The sequence below is a fragment of the Lynx canadensis genome, chromosome F2, assembly GCF_007474595.2.
Source record: "Lynx canadensis isolate LIC74 chromosome F2, mLynCan4.pri.v2, whole genome shotgun sequence".
NCBI lineage: Eukaryota > Metazoa > Chordata > Mammalia > Carnivora > Felidae > Lynx > Lynx canadensis.
Genome location: NC_044320.2, coordinates 82,143,229 through 82,163,997, shown reverse-complemented (window position 1 = coordinate 82,163,997; position 20,769 = coordinate 82,143,229). Strand labels below are relative to the sequence as shown.

The 20,769-nt window shown below is 39.4% G+C and overlaps 1 protein-coding gene across 1 annotated transcript in view; it reads right to left on the bottom strand.

Annotated features, from left to right (window-relative positions):
• The window catches only part of PRKDC (protein kinase, DNA-activated, catalytic subunit), a 202,260-nt gene extending 182,107 nt beyond the window's left edge, over positions 1 to 20,153 (bottom strand). The window contains 13 exon segments of the mRNA XM_030303933.2: positions 49 to 217; positions 666 to 830; positions 2,385 to 2,531; positions 7,079 to 7,236; positions 7,722 to 7,752; positions 7,833 to 7,888; positions 14,570 to 14,669; positions 14,759 to 14,871; positions 15,429 to 15,537; positions 16,288 to 16,362; positions 18,260 to 18,352; positions 18,445 to 18,521; positions 19,987 to 20,153. Of these exon segments, the coding sequence (XP_030159793.1) occupies positions 49 to 217; positions 666 to 830; positions 2,385 to 2,531; positions 7,079 to 7,236; positions 7,722 to 7,752; positions 7,833 to 7,888; positions 14,570 to 14,669; positions 14,759 to 14,871; positions 15,429 to 15,537; positions 16,288 to 16,362; positions 18,260 to 18,352; positions 18,445 to 18,521; positions 19,987 to 20,140 (1,447 nt within the window). The 5' untranslated portion in view covers positions 20,141 to 20,153.
• Between the last annotated feature and the right edge of the window lie 616 nt (positions 20,154 to 20,769).

Genomic DNA, 20,769 nt, shown 5'->3' with positions numbered 1-20,769 from the left:
GTATTCATTATTCATCATCATAAAAACAAGGGTGAGTTCCAAACTCACCCACAGTACTGATGCAATTCCAGAGAACTGGTCCTTTCCCCACCAAGGCTAGGAAAACTTTTACTATGGCTTTACAACACACTGACTGCATTTTCGGACTATATTGTGGGAAACTGTCTATTTGTGCCACAATGAGATGTTCCAGAACTGGAGTATACACCTCAGGAACCTAGCAGAAATGGAAAGCAAACTAAAAGTTAGAGAAGGAAATAAATAAATATAGGAATGATATAAATATCTAAAATAATTACAACTCAAGTAGACACATATTAGATAAATGAAAAACCTGGTTTATACCTAATCTACTAATAAGCTTAACACTGTGACTGCCTAAAAAAATCAAGAGTAAAACTGTCTGATACTTACGGTGCAAACTACCCCAAGCAGCAATCTTAATCTCTTTATAAAAATGGAACAAATAACAAATAAGTTTTCCTGCTTTGGATAACAAAAAGTCAAGCTTCATGACAGTAATTAACACAAAATACTAATTAAAAATGTCTTGATCACAACAGTGCCTATACTGAATGCATACAATTCCTATGACACCATCGAATTATCTCAAGAACTGAGATTAACTAATTAAAATAGTGCTCAGTTTAATTAATTTCACTTACTGTATCAAGGTAAAGCAAAACACTTCCAACAGACTGGAGGAAACTTGGCATGTGGTAAATGTGGTCATCAACAGTGTCTGTCTGGGTGAGGAACAGCTGTTTGCACCGCTGAATGAGCTCTACATACATGAAGTCAACATCTTTTGCATTTATAACCTTGCAAGGCTTTCAAAAAGGTAAACAAAAGTCTATCAATCTCGTCAATGTCAAAATAATAAGATTTAAAGTATCATGCTAAGCCATGTGATTATAAACTGAATATCAACAAACTTTTTAATGGAGATGAAACACAGTTATAAAATATATCTCATAAAGATGCTTTTAAAAATAATCTGTCACTCTAAATATTTATTTATACACAAAACAGCTACTGATTGTCGACTATCCTAGATATTGCTTAGATGGCAGCTACCAAAGACCAGTAAGATGTGGTCTCTGCACCGTGAGGCCGGTCACCTAGAAGGGGAGACTGAGAAGTAAACACAAAGCTGGAATTCACTACTACACCGTGCTGCACACTACATCCGGAGCCACCTGTGTCACTCACAAATCTGACAATGCTACTATCGAGCTTCAGATTTTTCAAAGGCTTCCTTGGACTTCAGACCTAATTTAGCTTCCCTGAGGATCTGACTAGTTCATCTTTGTGTAGTCCCTCTCCCTTCATTCTTGACTATCACGCTCCAGCTACACTGTGAACATATCTAACCACAGTGAACAAGTTGAAGTTGGTCAGACCACAGTGTATAAAGTTGAAAATTCCATGCTCTTGGCGTGCCTGGGTGGCTCAGTCGGGATTGAGCACCTAACTCTCGATTTTGGCTCAGGCCATGATCCCACAGTGGTGGGATCGAGCCCTGAGTCACGCTCTGCACTGGGCATAGAGCCTGCTTAACATTCTCTCTCTTTCTCCCTCTTCCCCTGCCCTGCTCACGCATGTGCATGCATGCAAAACTCTCTCAAAAAAAAAAAAAAAAAATTCCTTGTTTTCATTTACATCTGAGCCTCTTCACATACAGGTTCTTCTGCCCTAAATATATTTAAAGGACCCAACAGAGACAAATGGAAATGAAGATTTAAACAAAGCAAGAGGAGGAAAGATGATTTGGAAGCAAATGAGGAAATTATCAGAAATGGAATGAGTAGTAAGAGTAGAAAGCTGGGAAGAGGGACTCTCCTTCCCTGAAAAAGAGAGTAGACACTGATTGGGCAGATCTGTAGAAAGAGAGGTAGCAAGCCATTTTCTCTATAAAGTAGAAGTCATAGAGATCCACTAAGAGGGAAATAACTATAGTTACCATCAATATTCTTAAATACACTCCTGTCATAAGAACCTTTCTAAAACACTGTGTAACAGCAATTAAAATTTTACTTCATAAATAACAGGCAGCATAGCGTAACTGAAAAAAATGACTTCAATTTATATCATAGCTCTGTCAATTACTATGTCCTTTGACAAGTTACCTAATTCCTGTGGGTCTGTTTCCTCATCTGTAAAGTGGAATGATACTCCTAAAAGCTTATAGGAGAGTTATGAGAATTTGAGGTAATATGTGCACAAAATCCTAGTACATAGTTGGCAGTGAAAAATCAAGTTAACAACAAAGCAAGTAACAATACTGTCACAAGTGTGAGATGCTGTTCAAAAACACAATGAATTATATTCCTTTAAACACTCGAATGAAAATAAAAAGATCAGAGTAAATTAATGGGCCATACTCCTGCAAAAAGTCCATATCCACGAATTGCAATGGATAAATCCTTGCTGTTTGAATCCGTGTTCCTGATGATTCCATAGAACTGCTCCATAAAGTACTGCAGTTTATTCTTATGCATTTCTGCATCTTTTGCCACCATAAAAGAAATCTGCAACGGCATAATATTTACTTTTTAGGAATATTTAACAGCAAAAGAATAAGAATCTATACAAACGTAAAAAGGGTAGATTGTTGAACTAGATATTATCAATATGTTGTTGTAATTCTACACAATTGCTTTTACTGACAAAGAACTACTGCTCTAATCTGCTTAGTCTGCATCAAGTTCAGAAAAGACACTCTCTTAAACAAGGCTTTATTATACAGGATACATTGTTCCTACAGAAAGGGACTGAAGATGATCAGGCAAATGTAGAAAGCCATATGCACAAAAACAAGGTTTTGCATTTAGGTCTCCCAATGTAGCAGGAGGCCTAGTTAGACCTCATGTGTAACTCACAGTGTGTTACACTGTGTTACACATGTGTAACTCACCTTTCAAAAAATAAGCCATACACTGAAGCTTGAATTGGGTGAGGCAAGGGGAAAAGTACTCTGAGAAGCAAGTAGATCTCTATCTACCAAGGGACAGTAACCTAAATGCAAGAACTAACACAGGTATTCAAGAAAGCATTCCTGATTTCAACACAAAGACTGTCCAAGACAAGAACAGAGAGAATCTAGATAATTATCAGAAGCAGAAAACAGGTATCCACACTTCCATTGCCAAACTACCAACACACACCCCAATCCCACACAAAACCGTTTATTTTAGAAGAATGGGATATCACATATACTGCCTCAGAATTTCCTTCTTCACGCACATCAAGAACATGTTCCTCTGATCTCATGGTGTGGGAGTTCAAGCCCTGGATCAGGCTCTATGTGGACAGCTCAGAGCCTGGAGCCTACTTCCGATTCTGTGTCTCCCTTTCTCTCTGCCCCATCCCCCCACTCACGTTCTATCAAAAATAAACATTAAAAAAAAATTTTTTTAAAAGAACATGTTCCTTCAAGAAGTAAACAAATACTTTTTCACTTTATGAATATTTTAATGTTTTCACATTTATACACTGTTTCTACAAAAGCAAAAATGAACTATTGAGACTTCATCAAGATAAAAAGCTTCTGCACCGTAAAGAATCAACAAAACTAAAAGGCAGCCGATGGAATGGGAGAAGATATTTGCCACTGGCATATCTGATACAGGCCGGGTATCCAAAATCTATGAAGAACTTATCAAATTCAACATCCAAAAAACAAACAATCCAGTAAAAAATGGGTGGAAGACATAGACTTTTTTCCAATGACATCTAGATGGCTAACAGATACATGAAAAGATGCTCCACATCACTCATCATCAGGGAAATACAAATCAAATCAAAACCACAATGAGATACCACCTCACACCTGTCAGAATGGCTAACAACACAGGAAACAACAGATGTTAGCAAGGATGTCGAGAAAGGGGAAACCTCTTACACCATGGATGGGAATGAAAACTGGTACAGCCATTCTGGAAAACAGTATGGAGGCTCTTCAAAAAGTTAAAAATAGAACCCTACAATCCAGCAATTGCACTACCAGGTATTGGCCAAAAGATACAAAAAATACAGATTCAGAGGGGTACATGCACCCCGACGGTTACAGCAGTACTATCAACAATAGCCGAACTATGGAAAAAGCCCAAATGTCCACCAACTGACGAATAAAGAAGATGTGGTGTATATATACTGTGGAATATTACTCAGTCATCAAAAAGAATGAAATCTTGCCATTTGCAACACCGTGGATGAAGTTAGAGTATCTTATGCTATGCAAAATAAGTGAGAAAAACAGCATATGATTTCACTCATGTGGACAATTTGAGAAACAAAACCTATGAACATATGGGAAAGGAAAAAAAAAAGATTAAAAAAAATAGGGAAGCAAACCATAAGAGACTCAACCATAGAGAACAAACTGAGGGTTGATGGAGGGAGGTGGATGGGGGAGGGGCTAAGGAGGTCACTTGTGATGAGTACTGGGTGTTACACGTAAGTGATGAATCACTGAATTCTACTCCTGAAACCATCATTACACTATATATTAATTAATTAGAATTTAAATAAAAATTTTTTAAAAACTTTCTAATTTATTATTATGCTTTCAGCAAACATCCTTTTTATACATTATTATCCAATTATTTTCTGATACAGTAGCAAAAAGTTGCAAACAATTATCCAACAGTAGAGGATAAATGGAACTCTAAACATAAATACAATTATATATATCAACTATGTTGCCATTATAAGTTAATCACGTAGATTTCATTGTGCTATCAGGGAAACAAACACAACATAGCAGAAAACCTTAAGGTCACAGAAATTATGAATATTCCTTTTGGTCAAGATATCTCTCTTCTTTTATCCCCATACCTTCCCCCTGGGAAGAAGGGGAATGAAAGAAGGTTAAGGGAGAAGAAAGAAAAGGAGACAGTGAGGGACAGAGAAAGGGAGGGGAAGGTTTAGAAGCAGTGCCACTGAAATCGTGATTTTTTTCTTAACGGTAGGATTTCACGATATTTTAAATGTTGTTTGTACCCTTCCACATTTTTTTTATACTTATATGCTACTATCTTATAATGTTTTTCATAAAAACTTTACATAAAGCTATTGAAAAATTTCTTTCCCTCAGAAGTAATGTTTAAATTAAAAAATGTAGGGGCACCTGGGTGGCTCAGTTGGTCAAGCACCCAACTTTGGCTCAGGTCATGATCTAACAGCTCATGAGTTCAAACCCCGCATCAGGCTCTGTGCTGACAGCTCAGAGCCTGGAGCCTGCTTCAACAACTTCTCCTTCTCACTCTACCCCTCCCCTGCTCACATTCTATCTCTGTCTCTCTGCCTCTCTCTCTCCCCCCCTAAAAAAAAATGAATAAACATTAAAAATAATTTTTTTAATAAAAAAATTGGAAAACTGGTAAACTGGATGTAAACTTTAAAACATTTGCTCTTTCAAAGATGCTAAGAAAATGAAAAGCCAAGCCACAGAAATTATTTGCAATACTTTTAGAAAAGGACTTGTACCAAATGATGTAGAGAACTCTTACAACTCATTTATAAAAAGACATACAATCTAATTTTAAAATGAGCGAAATAATCTGAGTATCTCATAAGATATAAGAATGGCTGCAATCCCTATCAAAATAACACCAGCATTCTTCCGGCAATCAAAAAGAATGAAATCTTGCCATTTGCAACTACGTGGATGGAACGAGAGGGTATTATGCTAAGTGAAATTAGTGAAAGATAAGTATCATAATGACTTCACTCATATGAGGAATTTAAGATACAAAACAGACAAACAGAAGAGAAAGGAAGCAAAAATATAAAAACAGGGAGGGGGGCAAAACATAAAAGACCCTTAAATATAGAGAACAGAGGGTAGCTGGAGGGGTTGTAGGAGGGGAGATGGGCTAAATGGGTAAGGGGCTTAAAGAATCTACTCCTGAAATCATTGTTGCACTATATGCTAACTAACTTGGATGTGTATTAAAAAAACTTAAAAATTAAAAAAAAAAGAATGGCTAGTAACTACAGGAAAAAAAGATCATCATCAACAGTCACCATAGAAACTCAAATCTGTAACCACAGTAAGGCAATATCATACACCCATGAGAAGTGCTAAAATTGAAAAGACCACCAAAACCCTGTGTTGATTAGGATATGGGCTGACAGGAACTCCCACGCATTGCTGCTGGGAATATAAAATGGCGCAACCAGTTTGAAAAGAGTTTAGCAGTTTCTTACTGTTTCATATCTACCTCCCACACGACCCAGCAATCTTGCTTCTAGGTTTTCACTCAAGAGAAGTGAAAGCGTATGTCCACAAAAACACTTGGTCACAAATGTTCTTAACTGTTTTATTTAAAAGGACCCCAAAATGGAAACAACCAGAGTGTCTGTAAACAGACTGTTATATCCCTACAACAGGATACTGTCTGTGCCACATTTCAGGTAGGTCTTCATGGACTAGCTTGCAAATTTAACTACTATTTACAACACTGCTCCAAAGAAAACTTCTGGTGAATCTTCAGAGTTTTCCATCACAGCCCACCCAAGCAGTCTAAATCTGTAACACCTGGCCTGAACAGCAGGTATTTCTAGACACCTCTGGACGCTGAGAGCCATAGCACATTCTCCCTAGCCAACATGTTTCCAAATTTGCAGGCTCAATTCTACAATCACATCCTATCTAGACAGAAAATACATAAGGGCAAATGGACTCTCCTTGTTCTTGAAGTAATGTGAAACAAACACAAACATCTTAACATTGACAGCTGGCCCTCACCTCTAAGGAAATATGTTTTCTCACCCCAACCTGACTCAGAGGATCCCTGACCTTCCAGTCCTTCTTCCTTCTACCTCCTCTTTGCCACTTTTATGTCCATTAGGCCTCCCAGTCTTCGCTCTGAGGCTGTGATCAGATCTGGTATCTTCCTATCTCTCAGTCCTGCTGCCACCCATGCAGCTGATTAATAACCAGGCTTTTTTATTTAAATACTACAGGAGCTAAAAAATAACCTGTATTCATTTTTCAAATGTGCATGCACAAGACTGGAATTTAATTTTTTGCATGGAAGAAAATATTTTTAAACAAAAGTTGAATTAATACCTGTTTCAGAAAAGATTCCAGAGCTGAATGTGCAGCTTTTTTTATTTCTCCATTCGTATGGCTACACCATTTTGACAATACTTCAAATACAGAAATGTAGTTGTCCAGGAGGCAGGTGCTAAACTGAGATGCATGCAGGGTAAACAAGCATAAGCCAGCTGCAATTGCAAAAACCATTATATTTAAAAAAAGAACAACAAAGGCAGAACAAAAAAACTAAGAAAGCTTCAGGTATATGTCAAAACTAAAACTGTTCATGAAGATCCACTATCTTTATAATAACCTACAGATCCTAATCAGAGTTCTAATGCTGCCAACATCCATTTGAATCAACAGGCCAATGACCCCCCGCCCGCCCCCAAATAAAGTTCAGAAGTAGGATCAGGGTTTATTTAGATAAAGTCAGAACCAAACAATCTGGATCCTCTGAAAGGTGTTCTAAAGCAATTTTTTTTTAAAATCATGTAATCTAAGTGTGACCATCTAACTGGAGTTTGTGTGCTAAAAACAAAGTCGCCTCCCTGTAAGTAACTGCATGTGAAACATCACATACTTACTTTCACGCACAGTTTAAGCAAAAGTTTACTCAAGACATTAACTTAATAATCTCAAATATTCCACGTTATTAATTACACAATCTTACCTAAGGGTACAGCATATCTCTTCAGATCAATCTATTAAAAAAAAAATTACCATTAATGTTTAACAATCACAAGACTCAGTTATGGAAGAATTGGAGTAATATTAATCCTACCTGAGGACGGATTGCCTTTAATGTAAAATCAAAAATCTCCCTTGAAGTCTGGGGGTCTGGGTAAAAACAGAAAGAAGCCTGTTACAAATCCCAACAGCATCATCTGACAAACCTGGAAACACTTTACAACCAACAGCTTTGTTTCAGACAGCCTGAATTAAGGAATCGTGTCTGCTATCATTCATTGCAGCTGGTGAGCTGTAAGCTACGGCTGCAACAGTTATTACTGCAGTGAAATATGAAGAAAATGTGGACTCACGACACGGGTTTCAATTCCAACTCATCACTTACAAGCTCTGTTAGGTAATCTCTCAGAGCCTCAGTTTTCTTATCTATAAAAAGGGACACTGTATAGCTTCTTTGAGAGTTGTATGGAGGATTACATAAGGCCACACACATGATCATCCTCCCAGTACTCCCAGGCATTCATTCAGCACGTTGTATACATTACAAATATGAATAAAATATGATCTTTGACCTTAGCAAACTTATCACCTAAAAGAGACGACAAAACAGGTGTCCAAGTATAACCCAAAGCTCTTATCCTGACCTGATGGACGTCACAATTATTTAACTGTCTCCCACCAGTATTCACCGCAGCTGTCCAGATACCATGCTTTTCTCATCACTAAGTTCTCTGCCTTTGTAACAGTGACTTGCAAACCAGAGACACTCAAAAAGTGTTTGCTTTGAGGGACAGGACTGATACATTTGAAAACAGAGCCCAACTGTGACAGAAAACAGACGGAGAAGGGGTCAGAGAGGGTTTAAGAGGACAGAAACATCATATCTGTAGGATAATGTCAGAAAAGAGATATTTAAAAAGTTCCTTTGGAATTCAGTACAAGGAGAGATTTCTTCTGGGTGTGAGGATTCAAGACAGGGTTTACAGACAAGGCAGCACTTGAGCTGGGCCTAAAAGAATGGAAACTCATGGTAAAAAAGGTCATTCTAATAGAAAGTAACCGTGTAAACAGAGATGTGCAGATTCAAGATACCAGGCACTTGTCAGTGCACAGTTGGTGTAGAATGTATAGACTCAGGTGAACACAGTGAGGCCCAGGGATGGAAGGGCCTAAGCTCTAAGGAGCGGGAATGGACACCACCTCCAGGCTCTGCCTCCCACAGTCCACTCTCCTGTGTCCACCTCTGCTTTTTTTTTTTTTTTAAGTTTATTTATTTATTTTGAGAAGGAGCAACCGAGTACAGAAGAAGGGCAGAGAGAGGGGGAGACACAGAATCCCAAGCAAGCTCCACGCCGTTAGCGCAGTTTCCCACTCGGGGCTCGAACTCACAAACCGTTGAGATCATGACCTGAGCAGGTATCAAGAGTCGGGACACTCAACTGACTGAGCCACGCAAGTGCCCCTCCATCTCTGCTTTCTGGCAGACCACTCCCTCTACAAGCATGCTCTTGTATTTATGTCTTTGTTGTAGTCAAATATATGTAACAGTACTTACCGTGTTAACTATGTGTAAGTGTACCATTCAGGGGCATCAAATACATTCACATTGTTGTGTACTCACCACCATTATCTACACCCAAAATGTTTTCATCATCCCCTACAGAAAGGATGTACCTGTTAGAGACTGACTCCCCTGCCCCCCAGCCCCTGGTAACCTCAATTCTACTTTATGAACGTCCCTGTCCCTGCTACCTCATACAGTATTTATACCTTTATGACTGGCTTACCTCACCTAATGTAATGTCAAGTTCACGTGCTGTAGTATGGGACAGTATTTCTTTTTTTAAATTTTTTTATACATTTAATTATTTTTGAAAGACAGAGTGCGAGTGGGGGAGGGGCAGAAAGAGAGGGAGACACAGAATCCGAAGCAGGCTCCAGGCTCTGAGCTGTCAGCACAGAGCCCGACGCGGGGCTCAAACCCACAAACCGTGAGATCGTGACCTGAGCCGAAGTCGGACACTCAGCCAACTGAGCCACCCAGGAGCCCCAATTTCCTTTTTTTAAAGGCTGACTGAGGGGCGCCTGGGTGGCTCGGTCGGTTAAGCGTCCGACTTCGGCTCAGGTCATGATCTCACAGTCCGTGGGTTCGAGCCCCGCGTCGGGCTCTGTGCTGACAGCTCAGAGCCTGGAGCCTGTTTCGGATTCTGTGTCTCCCTCTCTCTGTGACCCTCCCCCGTTCATGCTCTATCTCTCTCTGTCTCAAAAATAAATAAACGTTAAAAAAAAAATTTTTTTTTAAATAAAGACTGATATTCTGTCGTGTGCATATGCCACATTTGTTTATCCATTCATGTGTTGATGGACACGTGTTGTTTCTCCCTTTTCTGCTAGAATGTAAGTGTATAAACTCTGGCATCTATTTCTAAAAACCCTCTCTTACCACCATGTCTCCCATCAGCTGTACCACATTTCTTTGGTCTCTGTTGTTAAGATTTCGCTAAAGGGTTTTCTGCAGATAGCCTCCACTTCCTCCCTTCCATTCCAACCTTGTCTTTACCCTATTAACCCTCACACTGCTCTGTCTGGCCTGTCCTGACACTCAACTGAAGCTGCCCTTGTTGAGCTGGGTCCGATCTGCAGCTCTTAGCATTCAGACTCCTCCCAGGGCAAAGCACCTTACATCTGTGACCTGCACCCACTCCCTAGGTGATCTGGCCCACACTCATAGCCTCACATATTACCTCTAAGCTGAAGACTTCCAAATTTATATATTGATGTCTAATTTCTCCTACAAGATTCAGTCTTACAACTGCACACTTAACATCTGAGATGTGCCATAACATGTCACACATGTCCCAAACAAGCCAGATTTTTGCCCGAAACCCATCCTCTCCCATCCCGCCCAGCTTAGTCACCACTGCAGCGACTTCAGTTGCTCACAGCTACACTCAAGAGCAAAGTCTGTTAATCCTACACTAAAACAAATCTCACATACAATGGCAGCAGTCAAGTAGACCTTTCTAAAACACCAACTAGCTCATACCTATTCACTAGAGAAAAAACATGGCTTCCCATTCCATCTGGAATGAAATTCCAGCTCAGGAGGCCTCATCCACTGACCTTACGTCCTGTGCCATCTTTCCCCCCAGGCACTCTTTGGTGCGCCACTGAGCTACAGACACGCCAACTCTCTTGAACCCCTCTGACCACTGTGCGCTGGCCAGACTGGAGGCCTGGTTACCTGCTGGTCCCTCTGCCTGGAATGCTCTTTCGAGCTCTTTCCCAGCTGGCTCCTTGCCACAGTTTAGCTTGGCCTTAGGCCCTAGCTTCTGGTTGTCTCCTCAGAAAGAACCAGCAAGCTGGGTACATCTTCCACCCTCTCCACACTCTGATATTCCTATTCACTGTACCCAACCTGTTTGCATGATTAAACCCTGAAATCTGTTAATAGCTTTTTCAGCTGTTTAAGGTCTGTTTCCTCTACTTGACTGAGCTAATGATGGAAGGAACCTGGTAATTCTGATCACTACATCCAACACATCTAATTCATTACTCTTTAGATAGAAGGCACCCAGGAAACACATACTGTATGAATGAAAATATTAGTATTAGCATTCAGTGCTTGAAGTCACATGATCATGGCGTGACAGAAAAACTAAATTACAGCCTTAGACCAAGGCTTAAATCACAGTGTTGCCACTTATTGGTTATATACTCTATTGCTGCTGCAACAAACTATCACAGAGTGGCTTTAAAAATACAAATTGGTTACTGTACAGTTCTGGAGATGAGAAATCTGAAATGGATCTCACTGAGGTAAAATCAGGGTGTCAGCCTCCTTTCTAGAGGCTTCAGGGGTTCAGAATGAGGACATCTTTGGGAGCCATTACTCTGTTATTGCATCAGTTGTGTTACTCTGGGCGAGTAACCTGTCTTAGTTCTAGCTTCCTAATTTAGAAAACAGAATATGACTGTCTATCTTAGAGAGTTATTACCGGAATTTTCCTTGCAACTATTCTAGCATATGGTAAATGAGCAATAAGCACTGTTATTTTTCTTAACCTGCATGTGTTCACTGAATATCAATATACCAATCAAGTACAAAGACAATTCAGCAACATTACCTGCCAGTATCAAGTGGCAAAAACAAACATATAACCTGATAAGTTAAAAATACCTCATAAGGGGCACCTGGGTGGCTTAGGGCATGATCTTGCAGTCCGTGGGTTCGAGCCCCGCATCAGGCTCTGTACTGACAGCTCAGAGCCTGGCACCTGCTTCAGATTCTGTGTCCCCCTCTCTCTCTGCCCCGGCCCCACTCATGCCTGTCTCTCTCCATCTCTCAAAGATGAATAAACGTTAAAAAAAAAAATTAAAAAATACCTCACAGGAAGTGCTATAACAGGAGAATATAGAAAAACATAGGGGAATATTCTATAGAGAATATAGAAGCCAGAGGAAGTGACTCATCTCAGGGGCATCATAAGGGCTTCAAATGGGTGACTTGTGAGCAAGAACCTGATGAATGGGAAGCTGGCAACAGAATATGGGACAGAAAAGCGAGAAAATAAAGGAAGAGAAATATCATAGAGCTACTACAACATCCCTGGTAAGAAGCAAGAAAGGGGTGAGTAAAAATATTACATTAAAACATGAAATTGCTGTTTTTGTAGATCAAAACTCATTAGATACTGAAATATAAAAATATTGGAGACAACCAGAATTTCATGTTCCAACCTAATAAAAGCAACGCACAGGAGATAGAAGAATTTGGTAATTGTTCTTAGCATTAAAAGTTTCATTTGTTTTTTTTTTTGTTTTTTTAATTTTTTTTTAACCTTTTATTTTTGAGACAGAGAGAGACAGAGCATGAATGGGGGAGGGGCAGAGAGAGAGGGAGACACAGAATCGGAAGCAGGCTCCAGGCTCTGAGCCATCAGCCCAGAGCCCGACGCGGGGCTCGAACCCACAGACCGCGAGATCGTGACCTGAGCTGAAGTCGGACGCTTAACCGACTGAGCCACCCAGGCGCCCCTCATTTGCTTTTTAAGAAGAAATGAATTTCGTAGTGCATATAAGGCTATCCAAGATAGATTACCCTCCAAACCTTTCATGTTGATACTACAAGGAAACATTATCAACAGCTATAAAGAAAAATATATTAAACAGACTTTAAAATTGATAAGGAAGTATCTGCATCCCAAGAATTACAAAATGCTGATGGAAGAAATCAAAGACCTAAATAAATGGAGACAGAAATTATGTTCATGGATTGGAAAATTCAACATAGCAAAGATGTCAATTCTCTCCAGATTAATATACAGATTGAATGCAATGACCATCAAAATCCAAGCAAATCCAATCCACACACTTATTCCAGAATTTACATGGAAAAGCACAGCACTTAAAATACTAAAATGATTTTGAAAAAGAAGAATAAAATGGGAAGACTTTACATTAAGGCTTACTATAGAGTTACAGTCAAAAAGACAGCGTGGGGGCACCTCGGTGGCTCAGTTGGGTGAGAGTCCAAATTTTCGGCCCAGGTCTTGATCTTATGGTTTGTGAGATGCAGCCCCACGTCAGGCTCTGCACTGACAGCACAGAGCCTGCTTGGGATTTTCTCTCTCTCCTGTCTTGCTGCCCCTCACCCCTATGCCAGGCTCTGAATGAATGAATGAATGAACGACAGCGTGGTTTTGGCAGAAGGATACATACATAGACCAATGGAACAGACTCGCACATATGTGCCCAAGGACTTTTTATGAAAGCACAAAAACAATTCAACAGTGAATATGGCAATTTCATGGACATGATAAAAGCACAAGCAACAAAATTAAAAACAGATAAACTGGACTTCATCAAAATAAAAGACTTTTACACATCAAAGGACACAGGGCAACCCATAAAATGGGAGAAAATACTTGCAAATCATGTATTTGGTAAGGAACTGATACATATACATAAAGAACTTCAACAATTCAACAACAAAAAGTCAAATGACCCAACTAAAAAACGGGCAGAGAACTTAAATGCACATCTCTTCAAAGAAAATGTATAAATAGCCAAGAAGCACATGAAAAGCCATTCAACATTACCAGTCATAAGGGAAATGCAAATGAAAACCACAATGCTACCGCTTCACATTTTGAAGGCTATTATCAAAAACAGAAAATATCAAGTACTGGCAAAGATAAGGAGTAACTGGAACCCTTATGCATTGCTGGTGGGAATACAAAACAGTTGCAGCTGCTGTGGAAAACCGTATGACAAAAAATTAAACATAGAATTACAATATGATCCAGAAATTCCAAAAAAAAATGAAAGCAGGGACTCCAACAGATATTGGCATACCCATTTCCCGGCAGCATTAATCACAATAGTCAAAAAGTAGTGGTTTTGGGGTGGAGGTGGGGAAGAGAGGTAGCTATGGCTATGAAAAGGTAGCAGAAAGGCTCCTTATGGTGAGCCTGTTCAGTACCTTGCCCGTGGTGGTGCATACACAAATGTATACATGATAAAACTGCCTAGAATGAAATACACACATGCAAAGGCGCGCACCTAAAACTAGTGAAATGTGAATAAGGTTGGTAGATTTATCAATGTCAATATCCTGGTTGTGTTTATTTGTACTAGTTATAAAAGAGGTCATCACTAGTTATAAAAGTAGAAAGTGGGTAAGGAACAAATGGAACTTCTCTGTATTATTTCTCCAAACTGCATGTGAATCCACAATTGGTTTAAAGGTTCCAAAAACGAAACACGCAATCCATTTTAGAATTACAGTTTTTGAACTAAGGAAGAAAATCAAGTGAGGTCAATCAATACCTTCCTCCATGGATTTGGTAAAGTTACACATGAGTGAAGACAATCCCTTCAGACACCCTGCCAGAACAGGAAGTTTGGGCTCTCGTAGTGCTGATGTCATCTAGAAGGAGAGTTTTAAAAAAAGACACCATTAAAAGAGAAAAACACAATCAAATCTATGGAATCAGAATAGCATAAAGTTTGTCATACCTGGGTCTTAAGTTCACCCAGAAAAGCCCGGAACAGGTTTTCCGAATTATTTATCATCTCACTAGGATGAACTTCCCCTAATACTCCTAGGAGCTCATATACTTTTTCTAAAACTAAAAAATAAATTTTAGATAAATGAAGACCTAAAATTACATTTACATAAATTAAACAAAAATGTATGAATAACAAAAGAAGACGTTTAGTTCAAAAGTAATTTTATAATAAGACATATAAAAATAGTTTTATGTACTAGAACCTTCCCTGATAAATTTTATGCCAAGCTACTATTATAAGTCACATTTGACACGTGTTGTGAGTTTTCTATTTTAAAGAAATTATTTCACGGAGTGCCTAGCTGGCTCAGTCAATACATGACTCTTAACCTCAGGGTCTGACTGAAGTGTGACTCTTAACCTCAGGGTCATGAGTTGAAGCCCCATATCGGGTGTGGAATCTACTTAAAGAAGAAATCATTTTGTAAAGATTAAACTTTTTTATAAGCAGAAGTCTTCACATGTTTCTGTTTGCTTTCATTTGGGTTTGTTTTCAACAAAAAGGATTCACCTGTGAAACATATAAGTGCTTTCGTTGAGAAATCCTAGTTTTTACATTGATTTTTTTAACATCAATTTGTCAAAATACTTAAAAATAACATTTAACTGCACCTCACCTGTATCCTGTATTTTTGTTTTCGATGCTAGTTCTCCATAGAATTTGCTAAATAACTCTCCAATTCCAAATTCATCCATGAGTCTCGAACTTCTTAAAGTCCGAAGTAACTAAAATGATACAAACCAGCATTGTCTAAACAGGAAAATGATGACAAAGCTTCCTGTACTGCACTGTTTCTACACAACAAAGCTCCAAAGTCACGTGCCTCTAGGGGACTCCCTTGGCCTCTCAGGACACCTATGTAGCCTGATTATTTAAGAAGAGGTGGGTGGTAGAAGAACACAAGGATTACAAAGGGGAAGAGGGTGTAGACTTTATTTTACCTTCCCAAGAAACCAAAACTATGGTTAGAACCATTCTCTCTGAGGCACTTAAGGGAAGGACTAACAAGACCCAAATTCTAAAATAGAGATGCAAAACAAGAGATGCATCTGAGAGAGAAACAGGTGAGAGTAAGCCCCAAGAAGCACTTAAATACAACGTATACACCCATTTTCAAGGTAAGGTTTAGGATAGAACTCAGAATGACAAATGATGCAAATTCCAGCAACTTTTTGTAACATTAAGTTTTAAGAGGCAGGGTGATGAAAGTTAACAGAGGAGCAGTAAATTCCTTCCTTACTTGTCCTCTTAATTCCTCTCACAACCCAGTCCTTCCTCTACTTTCCAGAAGAGTCTGAGAGCAAAAGGCCAAGGAATTAACAGGTGACAGTTGGGAAAATCTTGTCCATACATCAACGTGACCAAAGCCTAGCCTCCAACATCTCTCACCCAAACACAATTTAAAACTCCAATTTTCTGCTTTTTAAGTTATATGTATAATACAAAACATACATACCTAGAAATAATAAAATTACCTTAATGAGAAGATCCAGTGCTGGGATTCTACATTTAGCAGCTTTATCTTTTGTGTAAACACTGGTACAAGTATTCTAGGTTTTAAAAAGAGACATACCAAAGTCATCAATAAGATTCTATTTCTTAGAAAACCTCACAAGAGCTAAAACTACACTTCTGCGAGGAGCAATACCAACATGACATACTATAATTTAGCATTCAGTTATTTAAAATATATTAGAGTATATAAACATGTAGACTAAAAATTACTGAAAAGGGCGCCTGGGTGGCTCAGTCGGTTAAGCGTCTGACTTCAGCTCAGGTCATGATCTCACAGTCTGTGAGTTCAAGCCCTGTGTCGGGTTCTGTGCTGATGGCTCAGAGCCTGGAGCCTGCTTCAGATTCTGTGTCTCCCTCTCTCTCTGCCCCTCCCCTGCTCATGCTCTGTCTCTCTCGGTCTCAAAAATAAATAAAAATATTAAAAAAAAATTTTTTAATTACTGAAGGTATTTATGCAGTATGCAATGGTAATGATGTCAACAATCACAAAAACACAAAGTAAATGAACACCTCAGCAAGATCAAAAACAAAAAAAAAGTTACACTTTCTTGCACACCTCCCATTGCACTTGTCGTATGTCAAGAAAGCAAGCATGAAAAATTTAAAAAGGTAACTAAAGCAATCCAGAGAAGAATGGTTGGGACTCCATAGGAGGACAGCTCAGTCTCACAAAACCAGCAGGCACTCTGGACAGAGGCCATCTGGCTCCAAGTTTTGGGTGAGTTTCTCAACTTCTAAGTCTCATTTGTAAGCTAGAGTGATTAAAAATACCTACCTCATAGAGTTTTGGTAAAATTAAGTAAGACAAACTGTACATTAAAGAACTTTGTAAACTATGAAGCACACTACAAACGTTGGTTATTCCTATACTGAGGTAATTTTTTTAAAACACAGTGACTCTTAAACAACACAGGCTTGAACTGTGTAGTGTGTAGGTCCATTTATACCCAGATTTTCTTTGATAGAGTATAGTACTGTAAATGTATTTTCTCATAATTTTTTCAGTAATATTTTTTCTCTTTATTACTCAATTATAAGAATATAACATACAAAATTTGTGTTAATCAACTATTTATCAGTAAAGCTTCCAGTCAACAGTACGCTAGCTAGCGGTAGTTAAGTTTTGGGGGAGTCAAAAGTCAAACACATGGATTTTCAACTGCATGCAGGAGGGTGGGGGAGGGGTCAATGCCCGGAAGCCCCCAGGTTCATGGGTCAACTGTGTTAGGATTCTAAACCAGCAAGACTAGAAATCAAAAGAGAATAAAATTAAAACCTATTAAAAAAAAAAAAGACTGATGATTATTACTTTATATATTAGACTCAACTATAATTAATAAAATAACTTCTTATAAATTACCCCCAGATTGAATACTTCAAATCTTAGAATATCCAAGAACTAAAGGCAATTCAGGACCAACTAAAAACAACTTACCTTGGCACTTGTTGAAAGTGCAAACAAGTCTGAGAAAGAAAATTAACAACTTAATTTATGATTACTAGCTCCATAGTAAATCACTAGGAAACCTGAGGAAGGCAGGTTGGAAGAAAATCGGAGGCAAAAGGCAAACTTTTCAGACTATGGCCAAAGGGAACACACGAACTACATGAAATATGAATCTTACCCAGAGGGAGAATTCTTTAAAACTGTTTTTTAAAGTGTTTTGAAATCTACCCACAATTCAAAAAACCAAATTTATTATGTATGACTTTTTATAAAAGACATTATTTACCTTATATGCCACAAATCAAAGTAGTTTTTGATTAGGGTCTTAGCTTATTAAATCTAAAAAGAATAACCCGCTTCATTTCTAACACAATCATGCACAATAAGTAAACTCCTCGATGAGAAAGACAAGAATAAAATACAAACTCAAGTTTAACTTACACCATAAATTACAATCAATATTGACATATGTTTTTTCTCCTTACCTTAATATCAAGAGAATAAGGTGTGATCTTCTGGCCAATTTTTTCTAAGAAAACACATAAAAATTTTAGGACTTCTTCTCTACAATCACGAAACTGTAAAAAATATAGTAAATATGGGTAAGAAGAAGAGTCACTCCAACATTTAGGAATACACACGAAAAGGAAAATAAAGATCTTCAACTTACTTCATCAATGCTAAGTGATTTCCGAACAAATACAAGCAAACCGAAATCTTTGGAAAAAACTAAGGAAGTCTGTAATGCTGGACAAAAAAAAAACAAGTAAGGTAAGAGAGTTGCCAAAAAGCACTCCATAAACCCACCCTAAATGGGTTGCATATTTCTCAATTCAGCCTTATAAACAATTAAACACTAACTTAAGGATGCTGTATTTAAATAAAGAAAACAGGAAATTCTAGATGATATTCCATTGAGATGACACAGGCAGAATAATGGCTCCAAAGATACTTGAGCCCTAATCCCAACGTCACACCTGTGAATACGCTAACTTTACATGGCCAAAGGAAATTAAGGTTGCAAATGGAATTAAAGTTGCTCATCGCTGACTTTAAAGAGGGGAAATTATCCTGGATTATCCGTGGGCCCAATATTATCACATGGGCCCTTAACAGTGGAGGAGAGAGAAAGAAGAGTGTTGGAAAGAGGGGAGCAGGAGAGAAGAGAGATTTCAAGCACAGGGGTTCCTGGAGCCATGGTTGCTGGCTTTGAAGATGGAAGCCATGATCCAAGAAATGTGGGTGGTTTCTACAAGCAAGGAACATCAGGAAGGAAAAAGGGACCTTAGCCCTGCAATTGCAAGAACAGAATTGTGCCAACCTGAATGAAAAAGGAAATGAATTCCACATGACCCTGCCTGATGCCTGGGTTTTAATTTGGTGAACCCATGTTAGGCTTCCAACTACAGAACTGTAAGATTAACAAACCTAAACCACTAAGCTTGTAGTATTTGTTACCGCAACAAGAGAAAACTAATACACTCGCCTATAGTCTCTCACGTGAAAGAACACATACTAAATATTCAGAATAAACTTGGAACGGCTTTATCAACAAGTTAACTAAAGGAAGGAAAAAGGAATTCTAACTTAGAAACGCTGAGACTAGAAAACATTTACAGGTTAGTTTTTAAAATTTACTTTCACGCCGATAATACACCCTTGGCAATAGATAGGTATTAGATAGCATCGCAAGTTTTCAAGCAATGATATTTTTTTAAAGTGCTGAAAAGAAGCACTTTTACTACAAAGGAACAAAAAGTCCTCACTCAGAGATTGCTCACAAAGATGTGACTTTTCGGTTACATTTCTGCAATGCTTCTTAAAAGGAGGAACCTTCCTTCTGAGGTTTCAAACCTGAGGGTATGAGAAAGGTACTGGAGGATTTAGGCGCGTTTAAGGTGAAGGAAAATACTTTCCTTTGGTTCTCTCTGCCCACTTTGCACAGTAAGGATTGCTAAACTTAAGGCATTTTCACCAACTTTACTTTTAAAATATCTTTCCTAACAACAACAACAAAAAAGCCTAATGACAAGTCACTTTTTTTCCACAAAAATTTCCACAGAAATTCCGACAATCCAGAATCAAAAGGCTGGACTTCCAAATACCGCTAGATGCACCCACGGCGGGAGAAACGCTAGGCTGTCGGGCTCCAGCAACCCCAAACGCGCACGCGCGTCTGCGCCCCGCTCGGCACGGCCGGGACAGTACCCACCCAGCACTGAGGGGCCGGAGCTCAGCACGCACTCCTGCCCCAGGCCCCGGATCAGCTGGTAACTGGCCATCGCGGCGCTGCAGCGGTCCCCGGCAGACAAGGACTTCTGCAGCTGCAGTAGGGAGCCCTGCACGCCTAGCCCGGAGTCAGCCATGATGCCCAAACCCGGCACTGCGCGTGCGCAACCTCTGCCGGGATCCCGAGATGCCACGGGGCTCGGAGGCGGGGCTCACGGGCTCGGGGCTGGGGTTTCCGGGGCAGGGGCGGGGCTCGCGGTGACTGGGCTCTTGCGGGAGACCTTGAATGGAGACTTATCTGGAAGAAGAGCCAATTAGATGTGAATTAAGATATTAGAAGGCCAACGAATGTGTCACACACAATACACTTAGGACGCTTACATCGAAGCCTAGGGAGAAACAGGAATTCAACAATTTGGCCTCGAAATAAATGGGGCGGAATGTTGGTGACTTGGGGTCAAAGGCAGGAAAAAGAAAAAACAAGCTAGAGGCTTGGGTCAAGATCGACAAAGTTGTCCCTTGATAAAGAGTGAAAAGTGCATGTGTAATGTCTTTAAAAATGAAGTGCCTAACGGATACAGAAAAACATTCTTAGCCAACACTGTATACAGTGTAGAAAAACCCCTCCGTAAACCTGGTCTGGCCGGACACCCCAGTTTTCCCGCGAAAACGCCGTCTCGTAGGGGGTCAGACCACCTAAACGGAGGGGGCGGCACCGAGCGAGGCTTGAGTCTGTTGCCGTGAGGCGCCGAGAGAGGCTGCTCAA